Source organism: Nomascus leucogenys, chromosome 14 (assembly GCF_006542625.1).
Source record: "Nomascus leucogenys isolate Asia chromosome 14, Asia_NLE_v1, whole genome shotgun sequence".
Lineage (NCBI taxonomy): Eukaryota > Metazoa > Chordata > Mammalia > Primates > Hylobatidae > Nomascus > Nomascus leucogenys.
Genome location: NC_044394.1, coordinates 19,511,181 through 19,537,481, shown reverse-complemented (window position 1 = coordinate 19,537,481; position 26,301 = coordinate 19,511,181). Strand labels below are relative to the sequence as shown.

The 26,301-nt window shown below is 40.5% G+C and overlaps 1 protein-coding gene across 2 annotated transcripts in view; it reads right to left on the bottom strand.

The window, feature by feature from the left end:
* Window positions 1-1,218: 1,218 nt before the first annotated feature.
* EML6 (EMAP like 6) overlaps window positions 1,219-26,301 on the bottom strand; it is a 211,831-nt gene continuing 186,748 nt past the window's right edge. For both annotated transcript variants that reach the window (XM_030826926.1, XM_030826927.1), the window contains 8 exons: window positions 25,831-26,033; window positions 23,450-23,561; window positions 23,085-23,212; window positions 18,712-18,853; window positions 15,252-15,404; window positions 14,946-15,077; window positions 7,496-7,584; window positions 1,219-1,817 (listed from right to left, as the gene is read on the bottom strand). In XM_030826926.1, coding sequence (XP_030682786.1) covers window positions 1,569-1,817; window positions 7,496-7,584; window positions 14,946-15,077; window positions 15,252-15,404; window positions 18,712-18,853; window positions 23,085-23,212; window positions 23,450-23,561; window positions 25,831-26,033 — 1,208 coding nt within the window. In that variant the 3' untranslated portion in view covers window positions 1,219-1,568. The remainder of the gene's footprint in view (window positions 1,818-7,495; window positions 7,585-14,945; window positions 15,078-15,251; window positions 15,405-18,711; window positions 18,854-23,084; window positions 23,213-23,449; window positions 23,562-25,830; window positions 26,034-26,301) is intronic.

Below are 26,301 nucleotides of genomic sequence, written 5' to 3'. Positions count from 1 at the left end.
GATTAAGTCCAGGAGTTTGGGACCAGCCTGGGCAAGATAGTGAGACCCCATCTCTACAAAAAGTAAAAAAAAATTAGCTGGGCATGGTGGTATGCACACAATCCCAGCTACTGGGGAGGCTGACGTGGATTGATCGCTTGAGTCTAGAAGGTAAGAGGCTGCAGTGAGCGGTGATCATACCACTGCACTCCAGCCTGGGAAACACGGCAAAACCCTGTCATTCATTCATTCATTAGTTAAAATAAATAAATAAATGGAATGTAAAACTGAATTGAGGGGGAGGTTCCTGGAGTTGACGTTTGAGTGTTCCAGTCTGTCTTTTTTTCTAAGATTTAGAACTTGGGACTGTGAAAGCAGAGGATGACATGATGCTGCAAGGGAGAGAAAACGCTTTGACAAGGTATTCAAAGATACAGATAGGATGGAACACTGAGAAGAAATAAATAAAACTTTTTGGGTACAAATGTAAAATTCTGTACTCAGATCTTAGAAAATCAATTGTGTAAGTACAAGCTTGGGGATAATCTGAACATTTTTGAGATTGACGTCTATGATTCAGTTTTTTAGTGTGGCAGCCAAAAGGGCCAATGCCATTTTAGTTTGATTTAACACAAATGTAAAAATCAAAACCAAGAAGGTAGCAGCCCCACTGTGCTCTGACCTGACCAGATTACAACTGAAACACTGAATACTGTTCTAGACTAGACAGTTGAAGGAAGAATTGATAAACTGCACTGTGCTTAAAGGGAGGGGACAGCTGTAAGCCATCGAATATGTGAAATGGCTGAAGGAACTAGAAAGGTTAGGCTGGAAAACAAATGAGACTTCAGGGAGTCAAATGTGATCTTACTACAGATGACGACTGTTAGAGGAATGGAATTGTTTAATGATGGTTCAGAAGGTAGAACTTTATTTAAAAAGAAGAGGCCAGGTGCAGTGGCTCACGCCCATAATCCCAGCACTTTGGGAGGCCAAGGCGGGTGAATCACAAAGTCAGGAGTTCAAGACCAGCCTGGTCAAGATGGTGAAACCCTCTCTCTACTAAAAATACAAAAATTAGTCTGGCGTGGTGGCAGACACCTGTAATCCAGCTACTCGGGAGGCTGAGGCAGGGAATTGCCTGAACCTGGGAGGCAGAGGTTGCAGTCAGCCAAGATGGCGCCACTGCACTCCAGCCTGGGCAACAGAGTGAGACTCCATCTCAAAAAAAAAAAAAAAAAAAAGGAAAGAAAAGAATTCAGCTCAACATAGAGAAAAACGTTTTAACAATTGGAGGTATTTAAAAATCAGTTGGGGTGCTGTGTGGTATTAAGTTCCTCATCTGTGGAAGTATCCCAGTGGAAGTTAGAAAGGCACTGGTCTGTGAGGTTGTAAAGGTACCACTTACTTTGCAGTTTGTGAGATGTTGGATTTGGTGACCACTGAAGGCCTTTCAAGGTAGAATTCTACGCCATGAGAACTGCACTGAAATTAGTCACTCAAACACAATGTCAGGGAGGTTTTTATACAGCATAAATAATACTCCGATAATGTGAATTGCTTATGACTTCAAATTTTTAAAAATGCACTTAGATACAATAGATAGATTTAAGGTTATTGAGGAGACTGAGCAAGTAAAGATAATAAACATGCAATATTACCTTGACAGGATATGAAAAAAGCTTAACAAAACCAAAATCATCTCCAGTGGCTAAAAGGGAACAGTCTTTGGTAAGACTGGCAGCATTTACGTCAGTTATATCGCTATGTGCTGGCCAGATTCCCTCACAGGTGGGCCCCAGGACACAGGTCCATGTGTCCCACTCTATCTTCTCAATCTGAAAAAGAACAAAAGACAATTATATTTTTGCACAACCTAGTTTGTTTTATTTAAAAGAAACAGCTTGCACCTGAGTAGTTCTATTACTTTGCCAACATTAGGCATTTGTGTTGAGTGCTGAGGTACACACATTCTAGGTTGCATATTTAAAGTGGTTATTTGCATTGTCTTAAGAAACCAACACTGCAATCAAATACCCGAATGTTTTTCTCTAGATAAAATGAACATTTTGAAATTGTGGAAATTTGATAATAATAAGGTATTTTAGTTCTTAACTAGACATTTATCATTGTATAAGCCATAAGCCGGATCCAGATTCCCCAACCCCAGCACTGATGTCTTAGGCTGGAAAATTCTTTGTTGTTGGGACTGTCCTGTGCGTGTCAGGATGTTTAGAGCATCTCTAGTCTCCACCCACTGGATGCCAGTAGCATACCCTTGTCCCCAGGCATTGCCAAATGTTCTTGGGAAGCAAAATTGCTCTCAGTTGAGAATCACTGAGCTAGGCTGATCAATGGAGATGATCATTTAGCAAATTATTTTAAAAAGTTACAAGACACAACTTTAAAAAACATGACTGCTTCCTTGGAGGAAAAAGTAGTAAGATTCTGCAGCAAGCTTAATATCCTGTATGCTCTAGAGAGACTACTTTAAAAATCTGAAGAGCTATTCATATTCTATTGCCATGAATCTTTTATCCTTTAAAACTTTTGTCTGAAATTCTTGGCTAGAATATTTGTAATTTGTACAGGTTAAATCCTGATAAGACTGAGGTTTTTCTTTCCATTTTCTTAAAACAGTAATAGACAATGACAACAACATTATGGCTTTCCTGGAACATTTTATCTCATTTACTTTCATTCAACATCTGCTATTACACCTTGATATTCCAGTTTCTTTAGAGAAAGCACTGTTCAGAAGAAGTAAAAGAAATTAGAGAACTGTAGCTAAAATTAAGGCCCAGATCTCTCTTTTTGAATTTGAAACTGTTTTGCACGTTGCTAATGTACCTTGCCTAATTTCTGCTTGTTGTTATTGCTTAGAAGAGAAATTACAAGATAAAGACGCAGCCAGGAGTTTTAGTCACAACATGGTAAGGTGCTATACATTTGTTAGTCCCTCAAATTTCTCCTCATTTAATCTTGTGTGTTTCTTTTGGAGGCACACACAGGTGGAAACAAAAATCTGAATCTGGTCCTGTGACTTGGGGGCCTCAGGTAGGAACACAGACCAAGGTGACTCAAGGTGTTTCCCCCAGAAATCACCTCAGTTTTAGAAATGGAGTCCCTCAACCCCTTATGATGTCCTAATCTAACCTTCACAGGAAGAGAAGCAGGGAACCATCCCTTGCTGGTTCTGCAAGCATGCTTTTAGCCATTGACTCCCTTCCAAATTCTAGATTCCATCTCTAAGACTCTCCTAGTTCACTCACAATCCCTACAGTGATGCTGGCCTCGTTATCCCAGCAGGAAAGGAAAGGGAGCTGGTATTGCTCCCCTGGCAGACACCCCAACACAACACCGTTGGCCAGATCAGGGCACCGTGTTCTCCAGGGGAAGTGAATGTCGAACTTGCTGGAAGCTACAGAAACTGCACTTAAAAAGGAGCATTAAGAATGATACCTATAATCCGTCAATGCAGAAGAGTTAAATAAACTTGTTAAAAATGCTGAAACTAAGATGGAAGGAGAGTCCTCAAGGGATCCCTTCCTTAGCACCTTGCCTCAGGTAGATATGTTACCATTTTGGAAAGGAAGAAACTGAGGCCCACAGAGAGGTTACATCACTGCAGTCACAGCATGCTTAGGAAGCCGAAGGGGAAGGTTTGCTCCAGAGAGTTTGCCTCCCAATATGGTGCTGCTTTAACTGTACCATTTGTATCAGATGGATTTGAAATGGGCATTTTAACATTTGTCATATTTTAACAATTTGCTGGGTAAGCTTTTTATTAGTTTACCATGATTGTTTCTTAAAAAAAAAAATTGCTTCTTCGAAAAAGATTTTCCAAAATCCCTCATGCTCAGTCGAAGGGCCTTATAATATTGGGACTAACATGAGGAGCTACCTCTTCAGTGCTCTCCGTAGTGGCACTACTAGGGAAGTTGGCCAAGAAAGCATCAGTTGGAGGGACTCTGCAACCAGCATCATCAGGAATCGGCCTCTGGAGTAACAAATGTGCACCATGGGGTAACAAATTAACTCTTCAGAGCAAGAGCCTGTCACTTTGGGAAGCATTATAACATGAATTTTCCTCTTGTGCATTTTCTTTTATATAATAATTGCTCATCTGTTCCAAGCCAGCCTCATCCTCCTCTACCATTTGGTTAAATTACATTTCATTTAGTATACTTATTTGGGGGCACTAAAACAGGAAGGGAAAGTACAGCTGAAGTGATCTGAAATGATACTTAAATCCACAGGAGAAATTGAGAGGCTTCATGGTTTAGGCCATGGAGTCACACATAGAATCCTCTGGGTTGCGATCACAGTGCTGTAGGTCTTTTGCCCTCACAGAGCCTTAGTTTCCTTATCTGTAAAACCAGATTGACAACTATCATGTAAAGCTGTTATGAGGATTAAATATAGGTGTATATATTCTGCAATTCATATGGAGCCAAAAAAGAGGCTATGCCAAAGCATTTCTAGGCAAAAAGAACAAAGCCAGAGGTATCATATTACTGGACTTTAAACTATACTACAAGGCTACAGTAACCAAAACAGACTTGTACTGGTATAAAAAGACATATAGGCCAATGGAATAGAGAACCCAGAAATAAAGCTGCACACCTATAGCCAGCTGATCTTCGACAAAGTCAACAAAAATAAGCAATGGGGAAAGGACTCTCTGTTAAATAAATGGTGCTGGGATAACTGGCTAGCCATATGCAGAAGAATGAAACTGGACCCCTACATTTCACCATACACAAAAATTAACTCAAGATGGATTACAGATTTAAATGTAAGACCTCAAACTATAAGAATCCTAGAAGAAAACCTGGGAAATACCATTCTGGACATCAGCCTTGGGAAAGAATTTATGACTAAGTCCTCAAAAGCAACTGTAACGAAAACAAAAATTGACAAGTGAGACTTGATGAGTTTAATTCCACATAGCAAAAGAAAATATCAACAGAGAAAACAGACAACCTACAGAATGGGAGAAAATATTTGCAAACTATGCATCTGAAAAGGGTCTAATATCCAGAATCTAAAAGGAACTTAAGTCAACAGGCAAAAAACAACCCCATTGAGTTGGAGACCAGCCTGAGCAACATGGCAAAACCCTGGCTCTACTAAAACTATTACACAAAAATTAGTTGGGCATGGTGGTGTGTATCTGCAGTCCCAGCTACTCGGGAGACTGAGGCAGGAGGATCACTTAAGCCCAGCAAGTCGAGGCTACAGTGAGCCATGATGGTGCTGCTACACTCCAGCCTGGGTAATACCGCAAGACCCCTAAAAAGGGGTCTTTAAAAAAAAAAGTGGGCAAAAGATATGAACAGACACTTCTCAAAAGAAGACATAAAAGCAGCCAACAAACATGAAAAAATATTTATCACCAATCATTGGAGAAATGCTAATCAAAACCACAAGATGCCATCTGACAGCCTTCAGAATGGCTATTACTAAAAGTAAAAATAATAACAGAATCTGGCAAGGCTGAAGAGTAAAGGGAATGCTTATTCACTGTTGGTGGGAATGTAAATTAGTTTAGCCTCTGTGGAAAGCAGTTTGGAGATTTCTCAAAGAACTTAAAAAAGAACTACCATTCTACTCAGTAATACCATTAATGGGTACATAGCCAAAAGAAAATGAATTGTTCCACCAAAAAGACACATGTACTCATACATTCATTGCAGCACTATTCACAATAGCAAAGATATGGAATCAACCAAGATGCCCAACAGTGACCAAATGGATAAAGGAAACGTGGTATGTATACACCATAGACTACTACGCAGCCATAAAAAATAATGAAATCATGTTCTTTGCAGCAAAATGGATGTAGCTAGAAGCCATTATATTAAGAGATTTAATGCAGGAACAGAATACCAAATACCACATGTTCTCACAAGTGGGAATAAAGCATTGAGTACACACAGACAGGAAAGTGGGAACAACAGATACTGGGGATTACTGGGGGGCAGAGAGAGGAGGCAGCAAAGGCTAAAACACTATCTACTGGGTACTGCGCTCACTGCCTGGGTGATGCAATAATTTGTTCGCCAATCCTCAGTGTCATACAATAGACCCATGAAACAAACCTACACATGTACCCCCTGAATCTAAAATCAAAGCTGAAATTAAAATTAAAAATAAAGGTATATAAAGTATCTGGCAGTCAACAAATGACCAGTGAATGAATGACGTAATTAAAAATACCTCTTACTCAAGGCCATAAGTTTCTCCATATAAAAAAGTTAAAAAGAGGACTGATCAGAGACAAATAAATTGGAATTGGGGAAGGGAGTGAGATAAAAATTTCTCAGTGAACAATTTCCATTAATACAATGCCATGATCTATAACAATGTATCTTTTTTAAGTACTACACATATACTTCCTTTACAAACAATGAAAATGCAAATGTACACATGTCCAAATGTCTTAGGGAGAACCTTACAATACTGGGACAGTTTAAGATACTGGCAAACTGAAGCGAGGGTGAGGCAGATGCCTGCCACTCAGTGGCATACCCTTACCTCCTTTTCCTCTAAGGAAGCAGTATTTCCTCATCCTCAACAACAGTTAGACCAGGGCTCATTATGTGTACACCCTGAAAGAGGTACAGGTCTACAAAAGCCATCTAGCTTTCAAGAGGTGTTAGTTTAGGGATTCAAAAATTTTACCTAGGCTTTGATTTCAGCAATTAAAAAATGATGTATGCAGCTAAGGACATGAGGAAACATGGAAAAAAGAAAACAGTTTGATACAATACAATGGTCAGATTGCAGATTGTTTTTGTCTCAGAAAATAATTTCCAGGCTGAACACGGTGGCTCATGTCTGTAATCCCAGAACTTTGGGAGGCTGACGTGGGCGGATCACCTGAGGTTAGGAGTTCGAGACCAGCCTGGCCAACATGGGGAAACCCCATCTTTACTAAAAAAAAAAAATAAAAAAATTAGCTGGGTGTGGTGGCAGATGCCTATAATCCCAGCTACTCGGGAGGCTGAGGTGGGAGAATCACATTCACCTGGGAAGGGGAGGTTGCAGTGAGCCAAGATGGCGCCCCTGCACTCCAGCCTGGGCAAAAGAGCAAGACTCCACCTCAAAAAAAAAAAAATTCTGCTGTTATAGATGAAAATAATGTTCATAATTACAAATAACCATTGAGAAAACATGTTTCAAAATGTATGTTCCTAAAAAGTTTTGCACAAAATGACATGTCAAATGGAAAAAGGAATATATAACATCCAAATTGCTAGCTTATTCATTGTCTTCAGGCAGAGAAAAATTAAGCAGAGCACCAATTGTACATTGCTACACCAGTGGTGTGATAAATCCATATATTCTGGGAACCTAGAAACCAGAATAAGCAATCAGATTTAAGACACGATCAAGCTTAAACGTATAGTAAATATAATCCATATTAGTAGTTAAAGTGATAGGTTTTATTAAAATGCACATATTAAATCCTCACAAAATATCTTTAAAAATCTTTGTGTACGATTGTTACCTCTGAAGGTCTTATTATATGCCGTTTGCCTCTTGGAGCTTCAAAAAAAAGTTGTTCTTTGGCACCTGAATTAACTTGCAATAATTTTCCTGTTATGACAGAATGAAGTAGAGAGACAATTAAACTCTGACTTTATCTCTTTATTATAAAATGAGAAGCATGGGTGCTATTTTGATTCATTTTAATCAAAGTCTCATAAATTGAGTAAATATATTTTGAATTATTCAGAAGGGCATGTACAGCCAATTACATGATGTGGTACAAACCCCAAAGCTGTGATTTTTAGAATATGGACTTCATAATATTTGACCTTGAACATCCTTCGAATAACAGAAGAATAAAGTTTGATATGTTTTACTCTGCTGCACTGAAAATATAGTCTTCCAAAGCCTGAGAAAAATCATTTTTTCCCCTTTTTCCCAGTTGCCTCTCAGCAAACTGTGTTGGCAAGAATTATGTCATTGGAAGATTATGGCAATTAGAAATAAAACACTTATTGTGAGCATTCACATTTACTTAGGACTGAATTCTAAATTTGCCTTTAAAGTTTAGAAACAGAACACATAAACTATAAATGCTCATTCCTTCCCCACCCTCTGGTCTTACTTGAACATTTGAAAAGAAATCCAGGACTTTCCCCAAGGAAAATGTTGGGCAAAAATAGTCTTTCAGTCTGATGTACAATTATAATCTTGGATTTGACATTGAAAAAGGTTAGATTTCCTAATTCTCCTCCTACAATGGCAACAATCTTGTAAGGCTTAAAAAGTAAATGACTCAAGGTATATATGTTCCAGGATTTTTGCCATTTTTAAAATATTATGGAAAGTTTCAAACGAGTATAGAAGAAGAGTATAAAGAACCCCTGTATGCGCACTGTCCAGCCTCAACAGCTATTAACACATGGCCAACCCTGTTTCATGAACCTCCACCCTAGATTATTTTGAAGCAAATTTCAGACATAATATTTCACCTATAAATAATTCAGTATACATATACATAATATTTCTCCTTTTGTTTTTTCCCATAACTATGTACATCTAGTAGTTTTGAAATATCTTAGAAAAATAATACCAAAATAATAACTTTTTGCTTTAGATCATGTTCTTTAGCATTTAAATAGGCACCACCTTGATCTGAAATCTAGCTTGACTAATCTTTTTTTTTTTTTTTTTTGAGATGGAGTCTCGCTCTGTCACCCATGCTGGAGTGCAGTGGGCAGTGGTGTAATCTTGGCTCACTGCAGCCTCTGCCTCTCAAGTTCAAGTGATTCTCTTGCCTCAGCCTTCCGAGTAGCTGGGATTACAGGCATCCACCACCACGCTTGGCTAATTGTTGTATTTTTAGTAGAGACAGGGATTCATCATGTTGGCCAGGATGGTCTTGAACTCCTGACCTCAGGTGTTCTGCCCACCTTGGCCTCCCAAAGTGCTGGGATTATAAGGCATGAGCCACCACGCTCAGCCTAGCTTGGCTAATCTTAAGAAGTTGTAGATCTACTTCTTTGTGACTAAAAATAAGGTTCTCTCATTTCTAAACTGACAACTTTAATCATTTCTAATTTGGTGAACTATAACACAGTGATTAGGGGATTTTTCCTTGACTTAGAGCAAATATATCTGAAAATGTATACCCTGAAACGGGCACATCTTCTGACTTTATGGCTGAATATATGTAAGTGAGAAAAGAAAAAAGGGAGTTAGTTATCTTTGACTATTTAGAATTATAATAAAATGAGTAACCAATACTTTTCCAATGAACTAAATACATCTGTAAAGTAATTCTATTTTTAGGACACTCAAGAGTGATTGCAAATGACAAAGCACGTGGACAGTTATTCAGTGAAAACATTCTTTGAATATGGCTAATTTTAGATGATATTTGGCCATGAGATACTAAGGTAATTCAGAGGACTGTAATCCTCAGATAAATCCCAACAACTCACTTTACACCGTCGTTTCAAAGATCATACTTCACTTAAAACCAAAAAATGAGAAAAATCTCTCAGTGAAGTAATTTATGATTGCAAAAATACTCGAGAATTTAAACACATAGACAAATACCGGAAGTGCTGTGTAGCATTGTACACAGCTTGTAGGGTCTGCATTTAGCGCATGCCCCTTCCCTGAGAACTGCCCCCGTGGTCATGTTTGTACTCTGGGGGCAAATGTTGATCCTGGAGGGGCCAGGCTCACACGGGGCTGGGTAATCAAAATTCTCTCTCTTGGTAAATTGGAATCTGAGAGGCTGAATCAGTTGGTGCCTACCGGGATGAGATGTGGACTTTGGGCCTGTGGGTGGCATTTTGGGGCAGCCGAGACTGGGCCATGTGCAGATGAAGTAGAGAAAGGCTGCTTGTGCAGAGAGAGGGGTCAAAGGCAGAGATAAGACCCAGAAGAGAAGTGGATGCTGAAACTAGCTGCCTAAGAGTGGGAGAGGAGGGGAGAGGAACTGCTTGCTTGGTTCCTGTGCATTTTCTAGTTCATTGCTAAAGTCAGTTCCTTGGCAGGTGTTCTTTCCTGCTCTTGGATTCTATAAAATATCTCCGTATCTTTCCAATAAACTCATCTTTTATTATTATTTTAAAATTTCAGCTGGTTTCCAGCCTGGGCAACATGGTGAAACCCCATGTCTACTAAAAATACAGAAAAAAAATTAGCCGGGAATGGTGGCAGGCCCCTGTGGTCTCAGCTGCTCAGGAAGCTGATGTGAGAGGGTCTCTTGAGCCCGGGAGGCACAGATTGCAGTGATCTGAGATTGTGCCACAGCACTCCAACCTGGGTGACAGAGTGGGACTGTGTCTCAAAAAAAAAAAAAAAAAAAAAAAAAAAGTTTAAGCTGGTTTGAGTGGGTTACTGTTCTTTGCAATCAAGGATGTGAAGAAGAAAAAACCAAACCAAAAAGCTATTCTTCTATTAGGAAGGAATAATTAAGGATATTTTTTTAAAACCAAAATTTTCTTTACTGCTGCTAATAAACGTTTTTGAAGCATGAGGAAATATTTAGGTCACCACTCCTTTTTCTCTCTGCCCGCTGTGATATCCATCCATCTATCTATCTATCTATCTATCTATCTAATCTCATCTATCTATCTATCTATCTATCTATATCACCACTGACATATTCCGAGGATAAGGAGCAGAAGCAACAACAAAAACTCTGTTTGCATTTATAACTGCTCCTGAATAACAGTAATCCTGTTCTTTCAGAATCACATTTTTATTCACTGGAAATATCTGCTCGCACAGATTAAAAACTGAAAGACACCCATGTCCTTACATCACACATCTTGCAGGTACCATAGAGCTTTGCAGCCCACAAAGTGATCCACATACATCATCCCAGCTGCTATATAATTTACAAGTTAGAATAATTCCAACAATTGGTACTAAATGTACCAAATATCAGACCATCTGCAATAAAAATGGGAATGAAATGTCCTATTATGGCTCAAATTGTCATTTTTATTTATTATTTTTTTTGAGACAGAGTCTCGCTCTGTTACCCAGGCTGCAGTGCAGTGGTGCGATCTCAGCTCCCTGCAACCTCTGCCGCCCGGTTCAAGTGGTTCTCCCGGCCTCAGCCTCCCGAGTAGCTGGGGTTACGCGCGCCCGCCACCACACCTGGCTGATTTTTGTATTTTTAGTAGAGATGGGGTTTCACCATGTTGGCTAGGCTGGCCTCAAACTCCTGACCTCAGGGTCACCCACCTCAGCCTCCCAAAGGGCTGGGAATACAGGTGTGAGCCACGGTGCCCAGCCTTCAAATTGTTAATTTGTAAAGGATGTTATAGCCTGATATTTCTAGAAATGAACTTACAGCATTTAGAAAATATCCTTTCTATGTTTTCTCTCCCTCCATACATTTTTTCTTTCTCAAGTATTCCATGCTGGAGCTTTCATTCAGGGGTAGCTGATGTTCCTGCAAAAGCCCAATGCACTTTTTGGTTTTCCAAGGACCTGTAGTTGCCATGGGCACAAGAGGCTGCTGAGGCTGGCGGCTGTGCCATCCCCCATCCTGAGAAGCCAGCTGCCTCTGGCAAATGCTTTCACTATTTTCAACAGGATCAAAGGCATGAAACAGATCCCTGCTTCTAAATTCTGCTCTCAACCTTTCCAGACCCTGGAGGCCCCTGCTGTGAAAGCTAGGCTGGTCTTGAGGCAGCATGGCACATTCTCCAGATCAGGATGTTGGGAATGCAAGAATATCAGGATGGCACATGTCTCATGGCTAGTGGAGTTAGATCAAGGAAGATTCATTGGCATTCTTGCTCTTATTCTCCAGATGGTGTAATTCCTCCCTAAAAATCAGAAGTGTCTCTACTACTCTGAATCCACAGAAAGCACTTGGTCTGACCCCCTCACCTGCCTGCAGGGACCCTTACAATGAGAGGCATGGTGGCTTTTCAAAGACCTTTGACTCCACTCCTCTCCTGCTCATTCCCAGGACCCTCCCTCAGCATCCTGAACTCTAGGAGGCTGGCCTTGGGCAAGATTATGGAAAAGGGGAGGTTTGCTTCTCTTTCCACCAAGCGATGGCTCCATATTGAGGGACTTTACACAGACCTTCCCCGAGGCCCCTCCACAGCAGCATCCCCCTGATCCTGGCCGAGATCTTGTGCTTTCTATCTGGGACTTACTTCTCTTTATATCCCTAGCATCTGACACAGGGCCTATACATTTGCAGAATTAAGAACAAACAAACTCCCTAAATGCAAACGAAACCCACAATGAGATACACTTCATATCCGTTAGGACAGCTACTATCAAATAAACACATAAAATAAGCTTTGGCAAGGATGTGGAGAGATTTGAACCCTTGTGTACAACTGGTGGGAATATAAAATGGTAGAGCTGCTATGGAAAACAGTATAGTAATTCCTCAAAAAGTTAAAAATAGAACTACCATATGATTCAGCAATTACACCCTTGGGTATATACCTCAAATACTTGAAAGCATGGTTTTGAAGATATATTTGTACATCCCTGTTCATAGCAGCATCACTCACAGTGGCTGAAATGTGGCAGCCACAGAGGTGCCCCTCAACAAATAGATAAGCAAAATATGGTCTATACATAAAATGAAACATGCAGTCTTTAAAGTAAGGAAATTCTGACACACGCTACAACATGGAGGAATCTTGAGGACATTATGCTAAGTGGAATAAGCCCATTATAGAAAGACAAATACTGTGTGATTCCACTTATATGAGGTACCTAGAGTGGTTACATGCATAGAGACAGAAAGTAAAATGGTAGATGCCAGGGGTTGGGGAAGTGAAAAGTTATCATTTAATGGGAATGTCATCAGTTTTGCAAGATGAAAAGAGTTCTGAGACGGAGGCAGTGATGGTTGCACAATAGTGTCAGTGTTTTTAACGACCTTGAACTGTACACCCCAAAAATGATTAAAATGGTAAATTTTTGTTATGTGTATTTTACAATTCAAAATAATTAAGAAATCTTCCCAGTCAAAATTTACTCTTTATATACCCTCTTTTCTCTGGACTCTTCACTCCGTAATAGAAACAATAACAGGTTTTAATCCCTAATAGTCATTGAGTGGTGGGATTTCACATATTGTATCAGGTATTTTGTGTGTGTGTGTGTGTGTGTGTGTGTGTGTGTGTGTGTGTGGTGTGTGTTGGATTCTAAAGTTAATCAGACCCTATTCTACCTGGCAAGAGAATAGCAAGATAAAAATAGGCAGAAATCACTGCTTTAAAAAAAAAAAAAAAAGCAGAGAATATCAAAGAAGGGTCTGAGAAGCAGCTGCTTTCATCGGCCTCACCAGTTCCTAGATAACTCATAGTGCCCTGCCTGGTCATAAATGCCGGTCGAAGCCCTCGGCACTGTGTTTGGCCGGCACTGCCCTGACGTGAAAGCGAAATGGACTTATCTGATCTCCCTTTGCCCTTGTTGGGACTTGTACCTTGCGTAAATGCAATGCATTGCATGCTTTCTTCTCTATCTACTGCACCGTACAAAACCCCTGAATGTTGTAAAGCTGAAATAAAGTCCAAATTCCAGTGTGGCAAGTATAGTTACAACTAAATACCTGCCAGGCAGAAGGGTTTCCAAGTCCTGGTCTATGGCCACTACTCCAAGAAATACTCTGAAATAACCTTTTTGGCAGAGACCTTCATCATCATTCTCCTGATTAATTTGATTGCTCCAACTCCAGGCTCACTTCTTCTCCCCAAGATGGGAGGGAATGCCCCACTCTAGATCCCTCAGAGTTACCTAGTACCTACAAGTACACAGTTCAGCGTGAAACTTCTACTCCATCCCAGCCTGTGTCACACCCTCAGCCACTCAGCACTTCTATTTCTTCATCACCCCCTGGTTCTTCCCACCTTCGCTCTTCATACGCCATATTCCTTTTGCCTGGAATGGCTCTTCTTTGATTGCGCCATCTGGTGGATTTCTCCTTATCTCTCAAGATCAACCTCAAAGGTCACTCCCTTCTACAGAGGCTCCGTGGATTACCTCCAAGGAGCTTTCCCTCAGAGCACACACTGGGCTTGGTGCTTCTCTACCACAGTGGACTACAATGTCTCTGAAGGTGGGAATGCTGTCCATTCCCAAGTACCTGCTCCAGACTCTCAACATCAGCCGAGTCTCGAGGATAGGATTTACAAGTGACTCACCCTACAGTGCAACGTCCCACCCTGGGTACTGGGTACTGAGTGCTGCCGTGGCCCATTCTGAGTCCTTGCTCACCACTTCCCTTGTGACTCACCACTGCTTACTCACACAGTACCCATTGTATGCTCTTGTATTATTTATGGATGAGTATCTCCCTCACTCAATTATAAACTCCACAGGGAGCAGAAACCACGTCTTACTCACTTCCAGAGCCTCCACATTTGCTAGCTTAAGACTTTGCAACACCATAAAAGCTAGATTTATTAAATAGACAAATCCTCATGGCATTTATGGGCATGACTTGGAGGAGGTAGGAGTAGGTTGGGAGTTTTATAGAGCAGAGAAATTTTAGGCAGGCTGAATGTAGATTTCTACCTCTGCTGGGGGAGGAAATTTGCTTGAGCCTTTTTGGGCAGTTCTCCAAGAGGTGGAGCTTTGGGTGGAAAAGGGAAACCAGCCAGGAGGAGGAGGAGGAGATCCAAGACAAGGAGAAAGCACTCCCAACTAAAGGTGAGGTGGTGGCTTGCTATAATAACAAAAGGCATCATGTATCTTTAACCATCTCAAAACTCAATGGCTTGAATCAATAGTGACAATAATAATCTTAAGCATAAAAAGATGGAAAAAGTATTCAAAATGCTAGCAGCAGCTGCCTCTGGGTTGTAAAATTACAGTCGTTTATATTGTTGTGGGGTTCCCCTTTCCCATTTCTAATACTCAACTGCCATTCTCTCTAAAACAATGCATAAATGGACATTTTTTAAACACAGAAATTCTATTTTTAAAGCCACAACATACTTTACCTCTAGAGTCCCAGTCAATGTGTGTAATATAACTAGAAGCACCTTTACAGATGCCAACCCTTTTGCTTGTAAGTACGTTGTAAATATCCACAAAGTTATCATGGGATGCCACGGCAAGGTATTTTCCCGTATCTGTAAAGAAAAATGTGGGGTTAACACCAAAGCATTTTATGTAGGAATTTACTTCCAGGAACTTAGTATTTTAAAAGTGGGAAAATGGTCAAAGAAACATTTGAAACAGTTCATTCTTGTAATTTTTTGTCCCAAGACTGTGCTATTTTAAAAAGTATCTGCTGTCATCTTCACCTTTTGAAAACTTAATATCAGAGATCATTTCTTTTCTGTGATGGAAAGAGACCATGTCTTCAACAGTGTCAGCATTTACCACCAGGAAACTCCCATCGTTCAAGCCAACCGCTAAGGCTTTCCCATCAGGGGAAAAGGCACAGCATCTTCCACCTACAGAAGAATCCACAAAAAACACTTATTATCCAAAACTTCACTGTCAAGCAAACCACCTGAAGAGATGAAAAAATCTGATGATGTGTATTATGCATGGACACGTGACTGCCTTTAAATTGACACTACACTTGTGAGAACTAAAACTTCATAATTTAAGACACCTCTTGGCGCAGTGGCTCATGCCTGTAATCCCAGCACTTTGGAAGGTCGAGGCAGGCGTATCTCTTGAGCCCAGGAGTTCAAGACCAACCTGGGCAACATTCCGTAGGAATGTTGAAAAAAATTAGTTGAAAAGGAATGTTGAAAAAAATTAGTTGAAAAGTTATTTTTTGTAGAGGCGAAACCTAGTCTGTACAAAAAATATAGAAATAAGCTGAGTGCAGTGGCTCATGCCTGTAATCCCAGCACCTTGGGAGGCCAAGGCAGGTGGATTGCTTGAGCCCTGGAGTTCAAGACCAGCCTGGGCAACGTAGCAAAATCCCATCTCTACAAAAAATACAAAAATTAGCCAGGAACATGGCACATGCCTGTAATTCCAACTACTCAGGAGGCAAGGTGGAAGGATCACTTGAGCTTTGGAGGCGGAGGGTGCGGTGAGCAGTGATCATGCCACGGCACTCCAGACTGGATGACAGAGGGAGACCCTGTCTTAAGAAAGTAAAATTAAACATCTCTTCTCCCCAAGTCCAAGGAAAATGATCACAATATCAAAAACATATTTTCACCTTCTATGAGGTTTGTTCATTCATTTATGAGTATTTAAATACCTGGGGTTTTCAAAAAATAAGTGGGGTAAATGGAGAAAAGGAGTATAGGGTTAACAAGACCAGTATATTTGCTTCCAAGAAAGGAGATAATATTTAAGAATAGGAGTTCTATAATAAAATTTCCAGATTTTTTAAAAAATATTACGCTTTACATACAACTTGCTTTAGAGGACCTCATTCTTTTAGTTGCTCCAATTCTCTGATCCATGGATTGTAATGCATAACTCCAGAGGTGAAAGACGTTGTTCTTGCCTCTTCTGTCATGGGAAGAATGGAATCTGAACATTCTCCCGAGGGGTTTCTGGAAAACTAATTGGCACTAGGGTGATGGTGCTACATGAACCATATTTTCTACTGCTTTGTAGGGTCACAAAGATATTTCTGAATCAGGAGCATGGACTTTGCAAAGGTATGTCTAAATGGAAACGGATTCAAGAACATGCCTACCCTCTGCCACCATTCTCATTGTCGAGAGTTGTAAGCACACCCCAGGGATAGGACAGCCAGGTGGCCTTGTGCCAGGGCATTTAATACCGAGCCTCTTTACCAACTCCTCTGTTCATGGTATGCTGAAAGCTATGTTCATACCCAAAACTGATGTGCCAGTACTGAGACAATGAAAATACAAGCCTGCCCTTGAAGAGCATCATCAAGATTAGGTTAACCACAATCTATCGTACAGACCAAGACACGTTTGAGAGTGAAAAGGAAATCTATTAATAATTATACCAGAATGACAGGGGTAAACTGGGTTGAATGGTTATCCTATCTAAGATGGCTCAATAGTTGTTCTTTTCAACTAATTTTTAACTTAGGGAATAAAGTCCATTCACCGACATTCAAGTCCTTCACAGTGAGGACTTGGCCTATCATTCCCTCAATATAAACTAGTGGCCAAAATGATTCCAGCTTGTAGTGATTAAGAGCATGGGCTTTGGACTTAGATTTGGGAAATCCTGCCTCCACCATTTACCAATCCCCCAGAGTCTAGTGTAAAGACAGGCAACACGGCAGAGGGAAATAGTACTAAGCAGCGGCCACAGGTGTGTTCTCAATGAGAGTCACCACTGCATGGGTTTGAATTTGGTTCCATTACCTACTAAATGTGCAAACTAATTAAGCTTCCTGTGCCTCAGTTTTCTGATTTGTAAGTGGCAATAATAATAGCCTTACTCATGGGGTTCCTACAAAGACTACATGGAAAGAGCTGGCATAGTTGCTGGCTCAGCCATATTAGCCACCATCACTATTGTTACTACTGTTTTGACACCTTTCTTCATTTTATTGCCCTAGAATACAATCCTCATGTCTGCTTATAAAATTACTCAGTACAAATATTTCAGGGTCAGACCCCAATCTCATCCTTCCCTCTTAAGAACTTTTACAGATCCTTCAAGCCTCAGCTCTTGTCACCTCCCTGATGAAGCATTTCCAGGCAGTAGATGTCCTCTGAGGCTCCAGGGTACTTTGTGCCAAATATCTTTAGTTTGTCCTTTTTCACATCCCCGTTTTGCCTTTGTCCACCCTGCTCTGTGCCTGAAGCTGGTCTGCATGGAGAGCGTCAATGGGCTCCCTCGTCCTCTGGTTTCTCGTTGAGTTTGGCCAAGGGGGAGCATGGGTGGCACATTAGAGAGATGGAGGAAAAATAGGGAGGCTGGGCCATTTATCACCCTGGCTGCCTCCCGCAGGGTCACTGCATGCTGGCAGAGTCCCCTACTATCAGTCGTGGCTCCTTTCAGGCTGTCATCTCATGCGGCTCTCAGATTCAAGGTTGCAGCAATTGTCCCCTCCTCCTGCCTCTTCATGCCCAGGGCCAGTGAGAGCGGCCGCCATTACTAGCTGCATAGCGCTGCACTATCCCTGGTCATTTCCTCACACTTTCCCCATCCCTTTATATAAATAGTCCCATTTTAAAGACTCTCCTCCAATTACCCAATTTGAATGGATATGTTGCTGGGACTCTGTTCAAGTCCTGTCTATCTCTGACACTAGAGATGGGACCGTTCATCATGGGATCCCCTGTGCCTGCCACACAGAAGCTACTTAATAAATGTTTGCTGAATTTGTACCTCTCAGTACACCTCGTAGTTCTAGTGCATTTAGGTGTTCATGACATATTTACTCATTTCTTAAGTATTATATTTCTATATAACTGATGTTTGTTTTCAAGTCATAAAATAAGTTCTGGAGACTGTTAGTTACAAAATAAATAGCATTCTTTAAAAGTTGATGAATTTCAATTGACTCCCACAGCTCTCAATGAGAAGAGGAAGGACATATTGCCCCCAGGTGGCAAATATCTGTGCAGTACAAGGAAAATGAAGTGAAAAATGGAGCTGGATTAGGCCAGCCTTCTGGAATAATTCTACATGTGCTTAGTTATGACTGTAGCAACCAATATAAAATTCTCATTGCCCAGCATATTTTTGGGCATACAACATGTGCCCTCAGTAAATATTAATTAAATGAGTGAATAAATCTGATGCATTCTGTTACTTGTAAATACTCTGACAGATGTGTAAGGTGGTGTTATGTACCTTTTTTGAGTTTCCGTACTGCCAGCATACGGTGCTGGGCAGATAGTTCCCAGATGCGAAGTGTTTTATCATCGCTCACTGTTGCACAGATGGGCAGGAGAGGGTGAGCTGCCAACCCCCACACTTCTCCTTCCATGTGCCCCTGTGGGAGAGGAAAAGGGGCAACATAAACTCTACTTATACTGTTTGGCTAGCCCTTCTTTAGCCTGGTGCTGCATATTCAGTCCAAGAGTATCATAAAAAGGCACAAATAGGAACAAACACACTTTGAGCTTCCTTGAACCAAAATGATCACCCGAAATAATTTTTTCATTTAAACTTGAATCTACAGCTGGACCTACACGATGCTAAATCATTCATTTGCAAAGCAAAACATGAACTCGTTGCTCATCGGTTTTGTTCATATGACGCCAAACATCTTTCCATTTGGAAACATCCAGGTAAATAGTGAAATGCCTGCTTTTCTGTTGTTTGATACTAAATAAACATAGTATATATGTACCCTCCTAGTAAAGCAGCTTAATCGTAAGGACACAAACCACTTCCTTCAGTTAAATCATATTCTAAAAGATGCAGGTATGACCCATTCATGTCAGTGAAATTGAAGAGCAATACTCTCATTATTTATGCAGTTTTAGTCCTTTGAATATGTAGCATTCAGCAGAGCAGAAATAAAGGAAGCTAAATTTTCATTTCAAGTGCCCTCAGTGTAGCTCAGGTTCTGCGTCTGTTCACAAATTGGTCTTTTCATGTGCCAACAATGAACATCAAAAACTGAAAGGTGGTTAATAAGCACTGGACCAATTCCATATACCTTTATCTTATCACAAACACACTTGGCTGGCTTAGAATAATAACTAAGATAAAGCAGTATTTTTTTATAATGAACACTTAACAGGGGGAAAATGAATTTGATTCTCATAATTTTTCACTCAATAATGCAGTGTAAAGATCAGTGCTACAGAGCAATAAAGCAGACCAGATTAACTGTTTACTGAATTTTTGCTTTTTAATGGCTAATTATAAAAAGGCTTTGCTTAGTAAAGCAAAAAGGAAGCCCACACACAGGCATCTGAAAGGTGTTTGTAGCTGGAATGCTTTGGGGAACAGGTGGCTTTCCAAAGAGAAATTGGATGATTCCAATTTAACTGAGAAGCTATTTGAGCAAAACAGTAATTTGGCAGAAGATGTAAAGTTCCAAATACAGCTGACATTCAAATATGAGAAAATGAGGGCTGAAGGGTACAGACATTGTTTTTGAATTTATTGGATTTGAGGACACCCTACATCCCCAGTTTTCTAGTCTTCTCTTCAGAAGCCTCCCAGCCCCAGAGTCACAGTCAGGGTACAGCTCAGGGGTCAACCTCACATCTTCCCAGACTGACTCTGCTTGAAGCTCTTCTACAGACTGAGCCCCTTTGTGTATTTTAGTTAAGAATAGGATTGTGGGACCCAGAGATCCTTTTAAACCACTGCCTTATATTGATATCAAAATTGTATTTCCTTAATCTGTTTATTTTAATCCCCATGTAACACAGAATCGGACAGTAAGCAAGGCAGGCTTGAAGGACCTTGAATGGCTCAAGGAAATGGGCTTAGGATCCTGCTTTACTGCTGATCACCCATAAAGCTGATCATAAACAGCTGTACAACTGCGAGCTGACTGCTTCAAAGCACACATGACGGGAAGTGCCACAACCCATCACCTGCCATTCTCCTCTCCCCTAACCTTATTTTCTCTTAAAAAATAAGCAGTCTATTCCAAGTGTGATTGGATTGCCGTGACACCAAATCTGGCAAAGTGGTTCTAAAATCTTCTTCCAGCAGGACAGTCCATCGTCTCACTCACACTGCCTCCACAGTTCCTTCACTTTCCCTTGGTGTCTCTATCGTCTCTCAGAACAGGACTGTGACATGGTCCTGGGCAAGCAGGAAGCCCTTATTCCACTGCACATACACATAGCACAGAGCAGACCTGGGCAGGAGCCCAACAAACATTGACTGAACTGAAATACTGAGTTCCACCTAAGAGGAATAGCAAATGAGAGAGCAGAAGAGGAAAAAAAGATGCTGAAAAAAAAAAAAAGAGAGAGAATGGTACACATGTAGGTGGCAAAGATGGTAACTAACATCTGGTCTGAAGCTTCCACCAGCTCAACCAGCCACACCCCATAGCTCAGGGGCTTTCCTGCAGTGTCCAGGCTAAGAGACGTGGGGAACAGCCTGGTGAAGTGAAAAAGGGCTCTGGCAAACCTTGGAATCCCAGCTCTGCAGTTCTTAGCATTTGACTGTGGGTAATTTTCTGGGCTTTAGGTCCCTCATCTATAAAACAATTTAACAGAGCCAATCTGTTGTGGAGATAAGACAAATTTTGTACAATGGTATTGCCTGACACAGAGTAGGTGCTCAATATATGACTGCTGTGGTTATTTTTATTAGAGCAATAGAAACAAACAGGAAAGAATAGAATTGTAGAGAATTAAGAAGTGAAAAGCCTTTATCAAGCATAAAACATATTTAAACCAAACTACCTCAAGCGTAACAAAGTAAGAGAGAAAACAAAGTTTAGATCTTACAGTATTATTTAAATCATATTGGGACATAAATCTTCCAAAATATCTAGCAATATAGCATACATGGAAACAATTTACATTATCAAACATTTGGAGATTAAAAAGTAAATAAATACTTTTCAGTAAAATTAAATGAGAAGTTATGGCCAGAAAAAAAAAGATTAGTTTGGAAGAAAACAACAAAAGCAAGAACAGCTGGAGAACAAAGACGTCATGCCTCAAGGATGCATCTCCAGCCTAGTTCTCCAGCCTGGCTGCAAGGCACGACCAGCTGCAGAGCTTTCGAGGTTTGTTTTTAACATAGATTTTTTTCTTTTAAAAACACAGATTTGTTCAGGATATCCAGGGTGGGACTTGGGCACCTGTGTTTTTAAAGCCTTGCAGTGTCCTGAGCCATAGTGTACATGCACATGTGTTTCCATGATACAGTAAGTCAGAGGGACCCTCTCAGTGGGATTTGGGGATTCGGGGATTCACTCCTAATACAGCAAGCTTGCAGGCATCACTCAGAGATCAAGGCAAGGAGGGGAAGCTCCTGCACTGGAATCTTGGACGTTCTGACTGCTCATATGATCAGTGCATTTTCTTTTCCCTCCAACTTCTGAACACACATCCTTCACCCCTCACCAGGCCTCTTCCACCTAAATGTGGTCTTACCCATCACCAAACTGGGCAGGACTACCTACGCACCTCCACATCCTACCACATCCCCACCCTTGAGGTGAGATTTTATCATTTCTTGGCTCCTACAGGGTTCTGTTGCATTTATTTTAGTTCAATTTTACCTAAATATGACTTTTGAGGGAAGACAGGGATTAAGGAGGATGCAATGTGTTTATGTGGATCAAGGCTGAGACTATAGTGAGGCCCACGTTCCAAAGGGGCACGGGTGCATCTGGCATGTGGGGAGCAGGTAACTTGTCTTGTTCATTTTATGGATGGACAGATTGACAGGACTTATACCTAAGGCACCTCTTCCACACCTGCACCCAATTTAGATGATGAGATTCTGGATTTTGAGCAGATCCTGTCATGTGATAAGGCCCTTGGGGACCTTGGGGGTGGAGGTAAAGGATTCTGTATGTAGTAGGGACATGAATAAGTGGTGGCCAGAGGGTGGCCAGTGATGGTGACCCTCATGGTCCTCTTGGTTTTCACATTCTTGCATAATCACCTCCCTTTGAGTGTGGTATGACCTGTGGCTTGTTTCTAACAAACAGAATATGGCAAAGGCAATGGAATGTTATGATTCCACATATGTGATGACATAATTATGTAACATGAGATTTCAGTGTCTATTTTTTTCCCTCTGTATTTGGCTTTGAGAAAGCAGCAATGTTGGGAAACCCTATGTGGCAAGGAAATGTGGGCAGACTCTGGGAGCTGAAAATGGCCTCTGGCCAACAGCCAGAAAGAAAAAAAAAAGCTCTTAGTCTTCCACTTACAAGCAACTAAATTCTGCCAACAACATGAGTGAGCTTGGAAGAATCTTCCCCAGTTTAGCCTCAGATGAGACCATAACCCTGGCCTTTATTGCAGCCTTATAAAACACTAGGCAGAGGATCCAGTTAAGCTGTGCTCAGATTCCTGATCCACAGACACTGTGAGAAAATAAATGTGTGTTGTTTTAAGCTGCTAAGTTTGTGGCAATTTGTTACACAGCAATAGGTAACTAGTTCAACTCTTGTGCAACCCTGAGAGTGAGTGCCTCCTTAAGTTTTGCAACCTAAGCATCAACTTTGCCTCACCCTAGTCCCAGCCCTGATGTGAACTGCAGTTTAGAATATGTACAAACAGTACCTGAACAAGCAGTGTCATTGGGCCACTCTTATCGATTTCCAGAATCTCTCCATTTTTTGTTCCCACCAGGATATGTCCATGTCCCAAAGTGATGGCACGAATTGAAGGGTTATCTTCCAAAAGCAAGCCTGGGGAAGGGGATGGTATATTTAAAACAGTAACAAAAACAACTGCTTATTAGTATAAATTCAATTTTTATAGCTCCAAAGAACTAGGTACTAGGCAGTCAGCCTTGACATTTCTACCAGAGGAAGAGAGTTCTAAACATGGAAGAGGGATTTGCTAATAGTTTTCTAAAAACTTTAGTACAATCTTCTCCATCCCTATGAATACAAAGATCTCTATTACATGTTTGGGAGTGGCACCTTTTGAGCTAGTCGACAATGCTGATCTTTTAATGGCATAAGTCTTCAAACATCTTTCAAACATATCATCCCAGAGCTCCACGATGCCATCCTTTCCACCTGTTACAAAGCCCTGTGAAGGCACACATGAGAGGTGTTATATACACATCAAAATGACCAATTACCCACTTGGCCCCAGGAGGATTCCCTGTGGGTAAGGAAGCTTTGTGGATGTTACCTTCCTAAATATATGAGATGGAAAACTCTGGTGATAACAATGTTCGAATAATATTTTCTGGGAGCATTTCTCCCACACTTCCCTAAGCAAGATTAAGCACGTTCTCATCATGTGTCCAACTGCACTCTCCTCAGAACACTGGTTGGCAGCTGGCCCACTGATCAAGGATGGCTCTGCCTGTGCCCAGTCTCCCAACCAGAATGTGGTTCCTACAGAATGGAACCAGCTTCAAAACCTAGCAGAGTTTCTGGTATCTCACATACTCTGACCAAATAGATTGAAGTTAACATCACAGTTTAAAATTATTGTTAAACATTTAAAAATAAAAGTCATGTCCAGAAGAAAACATCATTATTTATTAAGAGTAACTTAGGTACTTTATATAATGAAACTATCCTATTTCATTCAACAGACACAATTTCCATAATTAAAATCCAGATTAATTTTTACAAAAACCTGGAAAGTAAAAAGCTTAACATATTGGATATTTTTTACTGAACAGTGATCTTTATTCCTGTTCTAAGCTTATACTTTTTTGGCTGTACTAGTTTTCCTTTCTGGTAATTTATTATATATACCAACTGTTCTTTGAGGTTTTTTTTTTTTTTTTCCCTAAGAAAAAAGCTGAGTAATTCATTGCTTCCTCAGCAACTTTTAATTTAATGCATTTTTATGAAGTTTACAAAGAAATAATATTTCAAAGTGTATAACATTAAATATCCTTATTCTTATATAGAATTTGTACCCAGGAAAATTCATTCCCCAAATTAAATTTAAATGCAGTATATTATTTTGTGATATCCTTGTCTTTTCTCATGATTTTGCAGCTTAATTTACCAAACGACAAGAGCTTAAACAAGTTACACCATATCTACTTCTGGGCCTACAGAAATTCTTTCTTCTTCTTTAATCTTTTCTAATACTTGCAGTTTAACCAAAAACATATGTACCAGTAAAAACAAAACAAAACAAAACAAAACAGCTTAGCCACCAAAACAACCATTATAGTTGCATACCTAACAAGAACCTACTTTTGTAGTAGAATCAACACATTTGCCTAAGGACAGGTAAACAAAAATTGAGGCCTGGGTTAGGAGTAGTAGGTGGCTTAAACTGGAGGTCAGAGGGCACAGATGAAGTGGTACTACCAGCAAACTGGAAATAACTGAAGAGAAGTTGATATTTGCTGGCAAGTTGATTGAATAAAGTGTTTTAAAACACTGAAGGTGCTATGGTTTAAATGTTAGTCCCCTCCAAAACTCATGTGGAAATTTAACTGCCTCTGTAACAGTATTAAGATGTGGGAACTTTCAGAGGTGACTAGACCATGAGGGGTCTGCCCTCATGAACAGATTAATGCCATTATTGTAGGAGTGGGTTCATTACAAAAGGGTGATTTTGGCCCCTTCCACTCTTATTGGCCCTTCAGCCATTGGGTAACACAGCAAGAAGGCCCTTCCCTGTTGCAGCCCCTTAATCTTGGACTTCCCAGCCTCCAGAACTGTGAGCCAATAAACTTCTGTTCATTATAAAGCACCTAGTCTCAGAAATTCTGTTACAGCAGTAAAAACAGACTAAGAGAGAAGGTAAGTGTAACCTTTGTAGAGGGACACTGCAAGGCAAGTAGACAGACCAGGGAAATGATGATGAGCTTGAATAGCAATATGGCCAGTGAACAGTCTTCACTCTAACACTCTTGTTAAAGCTGGGCCTTTCTATACAGGAGCAAGCTGGTTATGGATGTAAATTTATCATAGCAAATGGATGTCTGGAACAATAATATAACCACTCAGTACTTTTAAGTCTCTGCCCATTGTGTCACCAAGGAGGAAGACAATGCTGAAGTATTTCTCAGGACTCTTCTGCTGCTAAGTGTCCACATTTACCCTGGCACTTCTTAAGGGACTCTTATGAGTGGGAGCCAGGAAGAGCATGTGTGGAAAAAGTGGAGAGAAGTTGCATATAAAGAAACAACTATAAACGAAATTCTAAAAATATCTTTGCTTTCCTCCCTATTGTCTCTTGACTGAGCTTCATGACAACTACTTCCTAATTCAGACAGGCCTGTTTTAGATACAGGCATCCTCTTGGTGGGCCATCCTAAGACTACCTTATAATTTTAGAAGGCTGATGAGGAAAATGAATGCTGATACGCAGGCCATACCTTATCCAGTGCATACATAGCAAACACAGGCCCATCATGAGCTTTCACTGTCTTCAGTAGTAGAATGTCTTTCCAAATAAAAATATCTCCAGTAGCTGCTCCTGAGAACACTAGATCTTCCATTCGTCCATAAGAAACACACATCATTGTTTCCAATTTTCCAACGCTTCCAAAAGTTCCTCTTTTAGAAGTGAAGCCCCCACCTAGAGTGGACCAAGAACAGTTATTACTTTAAAAAATCTGGCACTTCCTATAAGCATGTAGAAGGACTACTTCCGTGAGAAACCTGGTGTTTCTCATTAGGTATTTACATAAAGATGTCTAAAAGTGGCAGAGAACATCACAACCGAAAATATTCTAAGAGTGTTTCTCATTCATTCATTAACTCAGTGTTTACTGAATCCCTACATGTGGTAAGTGCAGCGCTCACTGTTGGGATATGAAGATGAAAAGAGGGTTCCTGAATTCAAG